The sequence below is a fragment of the Pteropus medius genome, unplaced genomic scaffold, assembly GCF_902729225.1.
Source record: "Pteropus medius unplaced genomic scaffold, Ma_sr-lr_union100, whole genome shotgun sequence".
Lineage (NCBI taxonomy): Eukaryota > Metazoa > Chordata > Mammalia > Chiroptera > Pteropodidae > Pteropus > Pteropus medius.
The window spans coordinates 4918137-4927130 of NW_024355990.1; the positions used below are offsets into that span (position 1 = coordinate 4918137).

The 8994-nt window shown below is 39.3% G+C and overlaps 1 protein-coding gene across 2 annotated transcripts in view; it reads left to right on the forward strand.

The window, feature by feature from the left end:
* The window catches only part of JPT1 (Jupiter microtubule associated homolog 1), a 12865-nt gene extending 3871 nt beyond the window's left edge, over positions 1–8994 (forward strand). Inside the window, exons 2-5 of one of the 2 annotated variants that reach the window (XM_039859725.1) lie at positions 2953–3095; positions 3462–3559; positions 4430–4448; positions 8739–8994. In XM_039859725.1, coding sequence (XP_039715659.1) covers positions 2953–3095; positions 3462–3559; positions 4430–4448; positions 8739–8887 — 409 coding nt within the window. In that variant the 3' untranslated portion in view covers positions 8888–8994. The remainder of the gene's footprint in view (positions 1–2952; positions 3096–3461; positions 3560–4429; positions 4449–8738) is intronic. The other variant, XM_039859724.1, reaches the window with a different exon arrangement.

The window sequence follows — 8994 nt, forward strand, 5'->3', positions numbered from 1 at the left end:
AATACAGTGAGGAAAGTGGCCTTACTGGATTGACTGGTGAAGAGGATGGTAGATGCGGTTGAGAAGATGCTATATTGGTAGCTGGCAAAGTTTGTCCGATTTCCCTCGGTTCCGCCTAGGCTCGACCAAACCTTGCATTTGCTGGCTTGTGGGTAGCAAGGATAAGACAGGGCAGGGGAGCCCAGCAGAAAGGACGCAGGACAGGGCAGATCACCCCTCGGGCAGGAAGGGGCAGTGTTAGAGAGCCCCCTGAAGCCAGGGTGCCAGCCTGCACCCAAAGGAGCAGAGGAGCCAGGATTTCTGTCTATAGAGATCCAAGTGGACACAGGTGCCTACAAACGATCACATACAATGGCCAGTGAGAAAAGGAGTATTGTCAAAAGAAAAGTTGTGGGGGAATTCGGGAACCCAGAAGTGGTCTCCAAGAGAATTTTAGACTGATAGCAGTACAGAAAAATACGAAATATTTTTGAAGAATGACATTTAAATTCACCAGAAATCCCTGGGATAACGCGTGGTACAAGTGCTTTCAGACATTTATGTTTAGTTACGATGGTTATCATAATTGGGACACACGCTTGCCATATTCCAGTTACTGTTCTAAGTTATCAGTGATATTTTTATCATAGTCCTGTAAGGCAGCTACTATTCTCTTTTTATAGAAGAGGCAACCAAAGCAGAGAGAGGTTAAGCAGCTAACCTAAGGTCACACAGCTAGACAAGTGTGTATCTCTATACACATGATTTTATGTAACATGTAATCGGGCTTATATTTATTCTCCATCCTTTCTTATTCACTGTGTTTTAGGTAACTTTACATCTAGTAATAAAGGTAAATCTCTCTCTAATGTATATAGTTTTCTGTTGTATGAATAAACTTTGATAACTAACTCCCTACTAATGGATAATTAGGGTATTTCCAATTTTTTACAGATTAACCTATTTACAGGCGTATCCTTATTGTCTCTTAGGATAATTTGTGCAAACTTAAGCATTTGATACATATTATGAAAATGTTCTTTAGAAAATTGGCCTTTTTTTTATCTTTAGCAGCCTAATAAGCCAAAAAACTGTATCATTTTGTTTTAAATTTCATTTCCTTGCTAGTGTGGTTGAATAATTTTTAAAGTTTAGAAGCTATCCATATTTTTTAATTGCCTTTCAGTACTTTTTGTCCATTTTCTCCTGATTATTTTCATTATTTTAAAAAGCATTCTGTATTCTAGTGATATTATCCTTTGTCAAATATGTCTATTTTTGCCAAGTTTAATCTGTCCATCTTTTCATGGCTTCTGGCTTTCATCTTGTGCTTAGAAAGTTCTTTTTTTTCAAGACTAGGTCACATTTGTTCATATTTTCTCCCAGTATTTTTGTTTTGATCTCTAAATTAAAATATTTGACGTAGCTGGAACTTATTTTGGTAAGTGAAGTGAATTAGGGATATATATTTTGTTTGTTTACTCAAAATGACTAGCCAGTTAACCTGACGCAGTTTCCCTCCTGATCTAAGTATTCCATTGGCAGTCTTTTTGAGAGAGAGCTCTTTATCTTGACAGAATTCTGAGAAGAAACTGAGCAACCCCTCATTGTAGTAGAAGTTCTTAACAGATTCTCTCAGTGAGTGATAAAACATTTCATTAATTAGATTTGAGCAACTCAATTGACAGGCTCGATCTCATGGCTATATAGAACGTTGGCAAATACACATTCTTTTCAAGCACATGTCGAAGATTTACCAAATTGACCAGATATTAAACCAGAAGGCCCATCTCATCAAATTTCAAAGGATTCATATCATAAGACTCTGTTGCCTGTTACAATTAAAAGCTAGAAATCAAATTAGATCCCTATATTTGGAAACTTACAGATGCACTTCTAAATAATTTATGGGTCAAAGAAGAAAATGGAAATGCGAAAATATTTAGAATCAAAACCTGAGAATGCCTTTAGAGGAGTATTTAGAAGAGAATTTATACCATAAGTTTTTAAATTTTTCTTTATTTTCTAATACAAGGAGCTAAGTTTACAAATGACTGCTGTTATTTATTTGAAAACTTGGATGAAATGGACATATTCCTAGAAAAATATTTCTTATTCAAACCGACTTAAGAATTAGAAACCAGATGACACCTATCATTAATAAAGGAATTGAATCAGTAGTTAGAAAAGTCTTCTCATCAAACCATCTCCATTTTCTGTGTTTTGAGTGGTGACAGGACAAGTTAAATTGAGTTTTTCCATGGAGGGAACAAATCGGTCAGTTTGTGGCAGGAAGATTTGGGAACATGAAAGTACTTATCGGACAAAGTACTCGGTGTCCAAAGGTACGTGGGCATAGATCATGCCACAGAATTGTACACTAATTTCTCATTGACTTCCACCTTGTGGGTGAGTCACTCGTGTTTACCAGTGAGATTAGTGAGGTATAAGTGTATAAACAGGGCTTGTCCATGATGTTGAGCTAGGAGAGGTTCTTTATCATCAGCTTTTATGGGGTTTCTAAATTGGTCTGGTTAACTTTTATATGTATATTCTTTTTTTTTTTGGTTGAAAATAAAAATGGAAATGCATTTTGAATAAATAACAAGATATGCTCTAAACTTTTTTACACATCTACCCTGCTAAGCCCAGTAGGCAAGGTCCGTTAAGTCTTCTGCCATTTCCTAAAAGGGGACACCAGCCAGGCTTGTGTTTGTGATGATTTTTGGGCTGTTTCAGCTGCCTTGTGCGATGGACAACCTATTACAAATATTATAAAGCAGCATTTTGTATCTTAATACCCAGTGTTGAATTTATACCCTGATGGAATCAGTTCCTTTTTTCCATTAGCAGCTCTCTTGTGGGAGGTAAGGGCAATGAATGGGTAAGGGAAATGGAATGAAAGGTGTTTGAAAACATTTATGTCAAGAAACCTTTTGGTACGATCTGAAATTGTTTCACCATTATTCCTAGGGTTTTGCGGCCTCCGGGTGGTGGATCCAATTTTTCATTAGGCTTCGATGAACCAACAGAACAACCTGTGAGGAAGAATAAAATGGCCTCCAGCATCTTTGGGACATCTGAGGAAAATCCCCCTTCTTGGGCCAAGTCTGCAGGTACTGCTTATATGTCTGTGATCCCTGGTCAGAGGGACAGGCCCAGCATGAACAGCTAGCTGGTTTTGTGCTGATGAGCAAAATCTAGCTTAATCGTAATGAGATAAACAACAGTTAAAGCTTATCGTTAGAGGAAAGACTGGGACTAAGAAACGGAATACTGAGAGTTTATGTGATGGATCAGAATAAGGAGCAATGTCAGATGGGATTATTCAGTCCCTCTGTAGAATTTTTAAGTCATCACTTAATCTCCCTAACACTGCTCATTTTGTATTGTGAGACTAGAACATAACATACCACTCACTGAAAAAGCGTTTGCTTCAGGTCTTCCTATTGTATTCCTCAAGCAAGTATATTTTGATTCAGGTGCCAAGTCTAGTGGTGGCAGAGAAGATTCTGAGTCATCTGGACCTCGGAGAAGGAATTCTTCTGAAGGGAACTCTGGAGACTTCTTAGATCTGAAGGTCAGTGTGACAGCATGGGGGAAAAGACAGGCTTTGAGGTTAATTCAGTTTAGAAATCAGATTCTGCCCCGACCCCGCTCGTACTGAGAGCTTCAGTTCTGCCACTAGAGTTTTACGTAGAGGTGATGAAGAAAAGAACTGGGCTGTATTGGTGATGGAAGATTGGTAACTGAAGAGGGGAAAGTCAGGAAGTGAGTTAACATGACCTTGGTCTGCTCTGGTATCTCTTCCACCATTAGCATTGGCCTTTATCCTTTAGTATTGATTTTAGGGACGTCTAGGTCACACTCTCTTCCTGTGTATCTCATAGTAGCATTTCTGAGTTCAAAGACTGTTAGAATTGTCGGCAAATGTTGCCCAGTCCTTTCGAGCTGAACTCCAGGAGCCTGCAGCATCCCCGCCTCCACCGGCCTCCTGATGTGTCTAGAAAGCCTGGTAGGGTGTCCTCCTGAGCAGGGACCTCAGGGCACGTGGAGGCATCAGCCATCTAAGTGTAGGGAGACTTGTAGAAGGGGCTTTGGAATTGATAGATGCCCTTCAAACCCCTAGACAGAGAAAGGGAGGATGGAAGGATAGATTTACTAGTTTCCCATTCTGATAAAAGATCCTCTGAAATGCTAATTGATATTAGGCCATCAAGGTAAGACGTTAAGGTTTTTTGGAGTTTGGGAGTTTGCGTTTTTGTGTAGCGTTGTCTCTGGTTGATTAAAGGTTGTTTATTGTTAATGCAGCCTGACCCTGAACTTCACTGCACTGGAATGAAAACATTTGGTTTCAAACAGATAGTAGCCTCTCTGAACTGTGACTGCTTTATTTGAGTATTGCAAAGTTAAAACCTGAGGTAAAATTTTAATGTCTTTTCTTTTCTAGGGAGAAGGTGACATTCATGGTGAGTACTTCAGAAGCCCAGAGATATGGTTCTGTAAATGGTTTTAGAATAGATTGTAGTATTGATTCAGTCATGTCTGGGGGAACGGGACTGGGGAGTGAAACCTAGTTTTGCCCAGGTGCCAGCATACTCGGAGTGGAGGGGAAAGAAAAAAGAAACTGGAAAGTTAGCAAAAAAGTTGGCCACGTTTGGTATCAGCCAGCAGGGAGAGCAATGCTAGAAATGTAAGAGAAAGAGAAGAAAAGGAAAAAAACAAAAACAAAATTCTTTACAAATGTATGTGCATTAATCAGGCTGCTATTTTTTACACTAATGGGAGCTTTTTAGTAAACGGCTCTGTCAGTTCAGCCTTGGCCCCCAGCATTGAATTACAAAGAGTTTGATTTTATACTGAGGTGCTTATTCATCAAGACGGTAACCTGTGATCTTGTAAATGATGAGTTAGAGGGCAGATGTAAACTTTCAGTTAGCATCTCTGTGACCAGTTATATGTGGAAATGAGCTGTCAGCATTTATTTATTTCAAGTCTTTGAAGTATTTATTGGCATTTCCTTAACAAGTGCCAGAGACTTGCCCATGAGTGTAATGAAAGGTTGACACGTGTCAGGCAGTAGCAGTCAGGTTAAAGTTGACTGGGTGAGACACAGCAGACACACAGGGCCCCGTGGTACAGAAGTCACTTCCTCGTGGGCTTTTCCTATAGTTTGTGATGCGGTCTTTTGGGGAAACAAATGTTTAAGAACCACATTCCTCTTCTGTCCCCTCGAACAGTATCTCTTGATGGGCATGTGGGAAGAAAACCCTCTGAACCTTTGTGAGCGTGACCTGAGTTCTACCTCGTTGGGCAAATTACTTTTTCACTGTACTGAAGATAAATTTGTTATTGTTTGTGTCCAATTTGTTCTATTTAAAGACTCTTCTGTAGGTAGCAAATCTTCTGGGCTTTTCATTTTCAGTTCTGCTTTTCATATCCTGAAATCTTTCTACTGGCAGACCTTATTTAGCCAGAATCAACTAATCTTTATTCACTAATTTCGGCCAGTGGATATACTTAGGAATTTGAGGAGCCTAGAGAGAAGTATTTGGGAGCCCTGATGAAATTATGAAAAAATGTGTCATTTGTCCTGCTGAATCATTAATAATCCACCCCGCTCCCACACCCCCCGACTGCTCAATTTGTTATAGGTGCTTCAGGTAAATAGCACTGTATAGTATAGACTATACTATACAGTTCAACATACACTGTATAGTATATTGAACTGTATAGTATAAGTCCTTTTTTTTAATGGTCGTCAGTTTTGCCACCTGATTATTCTGTGTTCCTGCCTGGTACTTTTAGTTCATTTATCATAAAATGACAATGGGCCTAATAATTCAAGAGTCATTTGGTGGAGCAGGGGTCCACCCCATTGCTGTTGCCAAGTTTACTTGAAAGCCAACCTACTCTGCTCTGTTTAAATACAACAGGTTTTGTTTGGGTGTAAGGAAAATAGCCTTCATCTTTTGGGTAAACACAGGAATAGCTACAGGGAAGACTTTGGAAAACTTTAAGAGCGAGAAGGTCCAAGAGATTTAGGCAGAAGTCTTTCCCTGCCTTCAGGCAAGTTAGATGGTCTCCATTTTCTTGCGGTTCTAATTCTTTGATCTTTATAATGAATCATTTTTTCTAGTCTGACAGAGGTGTCTGTTCAGGTAACTTACTGATGCTCAAAGAAGAAAGACAAGTTAGGAGTATGTAAGATGGATATTATGGTATAGGTACTTTTGTTTGTATAGGTACTTTTTGTTATTATTATAAGTTTCTAAGTCTTCAATCCTGTACTAATCTCATTGCAGACTAATGAGATGGAGTAACAAACAAACCTCCATCTTTTCTGGCTGGAATATTTATTTCTGACAAGTGTGCACTGAAAATAATAAGGTCTGCTGTTTATTTCTCAGTGTGTGCTGCTGCTGCTTTTTTGGTATGTTGTTACCTAGTCGTGAAACACAGAACAAACAGTTCCATTAATGATAAGAGACATGTATAAGATTGGTGGAAATGAACTTGATTTATCTAAAAATCACTTTACGGAAATAAACTGCCATGGTAGAGCTGCAAGATAATTTTGTGTCCTTTAGAAGTACTCGTTAACTGCTTAGTCCAGACAGACGGTGGAGAAATTCAGTTAGGTCCTGTAGAGCCGTGATGCCAGGTCCTAGCAGCAGAAAAGAAACAGCTTGCGTTGATAACACTGGCTCAGGCGGAGTTCATGGTCTATATTCATCTACCTTGGACTATTTTAAAATGTCCAATGTGAATTTTTTGGTGGTGGTTTGTATTTGCAGTAAATTGGACATATTTTCCTAGGTTATTTAAGGGACGTTTATTATAGGACTTGGGCACTTAATGTTGATGCATGTGATCCTGTTTCTTGTGTAACGAGAGTGTAGCAACAGGAAACTGATGGTACAAGCTTCAGTTCATAACCGTGAAGGCTATCATTTTGAAAAGTGTCATACTAGATTTTTACTGTTAGTTGAATATAGTGTAGAACATTATATGTGTCATAAGTTAACTTCTATAAAATGTTCCAAAAATTCATAAAATGCAGTGTTAAAAGCAGTAATATATTTCTGAGATTTTGTTGTGTCTCTGATCTAAGACCTCTTCCGCTTTGGACGTCTCAGTTTCAGTCGGCTAAATCAAAACTTGGTAAAAGTGGTTGTAGGAACATGAACTTTTAATGTTTATTCTCTGAGGAACTTAAACGACATTTTTTTTCTGAAATTAGAACTCTTCATTGGTGTCCAGTAGGAGTCCATAGGAAGTTCTTACATAGCATATATCATAACCAGTATTTTGGCTTCCCTGCTTCCAGAGTTTTGGAACTCCCAAACCAGGGGAGGGAATGAACACCTTCGAACCTTACAGTAGTTTTTCTCCCAAGTCTTAACATGCGAAAGGTACCTGTGTGTGTGCGATTATCTCTAAGGCAGGTGTTAGACTAGGCAGCTGAGTTTAATTTGATGGTTTCACACTGAAATGAGACCTGGCAATTTTTAGAAAATTAAAAGTCTAACATGCCTTAAAACTATTAAATCTTTCGTAAAATTTCCTTTCACAGAAAATACCTTTGAGTTTTTTCTTTTGCAGTTACTCTTGACTTTGAATCAATGACTTTTCAAAGTTTGGAAACTACCTGGTTAAGAATATATGTTTGTTGGGAGTTTCACAAATCAGCCAGTGAATCAATCAAGCAATATCTAGGATATTGGATCAACGATACACTAATTCTTAGGACTTGAATGTGGACAGTACCCAGTTAATAGAGGTGGGAGTGACTTGACTCATGGAGATGTCATTGCAATCAGTAGGGGAAAGGTAGACTCTTTAATAAATGACGGTGGTACAACTGGCTGGCTGTGTAGCTAAAATCAACCTCACCTAGTAGTTGTGCACATGTAACATAAAACAGGAATGCAGTAATAACATTTTTCACCCAACACTTTGGCAGATATTAAAATGAGGTGGTTACCAAGTGGTGGCTAGGCAAAGATGTAGGGAGAGCAAACTCTGACACGGGTTGTGGGGGAGAACATGGCATAGCCACTTGGGATGGTGGTGTGTGGTCTGTTCATATTGAAGACGAGGTGCGTATATCTGCGTTACCGAGGGCACACATTCCTGCATGTGCATTACAGCTTTGTTTGCCATGGTTGGGATGGTTCTAATTCGTTGATATCAGAAGACTGGACAAATATATACAAATTGTATATACACCAGAAAATAATTAATCAAGGGGAATTCTGACTGTGTATAAAGGTGAATTATGACTATGGGTGAATTTGCAAAAGAGTGGAAAAAGGAAGTTGATATCATTTACGTTAAATACAACAAAAACAGTATTATGTTATTTGTTGGAAATAAAACACATGAAATATGCATAAAACAAACAGACTAGAAAAATTCACACGACTAGCAGTGGGTCACCTGGGCACAGGGAGAGGAGACCCGCAGGAGGTAGGTGGTGGTCAGGGTTCTAGGGCTTGTCTGTAACGTTCTAATTTAAAACATTCATGTCTTCATAAATTTGTGTAACTGAGGAAAGAATGTACAGAAAAAGACCTCGGGACAAATACGGCAAAGCACGATCGGTGGTTAATTCTGGGGAGTGGGGAACATGGCTGGTGACTGTTATTTGCCTTATACTCTAGGTATTGTTTTGAACCATCATCGAAAGAAAAATCTTAAGATTCTCCATCTTCACTGAAAATAGTTAGCCTTAATTTTATTCTCTGTTTTCCTAGAAAACGTGGACACAGACTTGCAGGCCAGCCTGGGGCAGAGTGAGGAGAAGCCTGTGCCCGCTGCCCCCGTGCCCAGCCCAGTGGCACCGGCCCCCGTGCCATCCCGAAGAAACCCCCCTGGTGGCAAGTCCAGCCTTGTCCTGGGTTAGCCGCGACGGTCCTGAACTCTGTTGTTTCGTTTGTTTTTCCATGCTTGTGAACTGCACAACTTGAGCCTGACTGTACATCTTTTGGATTTGTTTCATTAAAAAAGAAG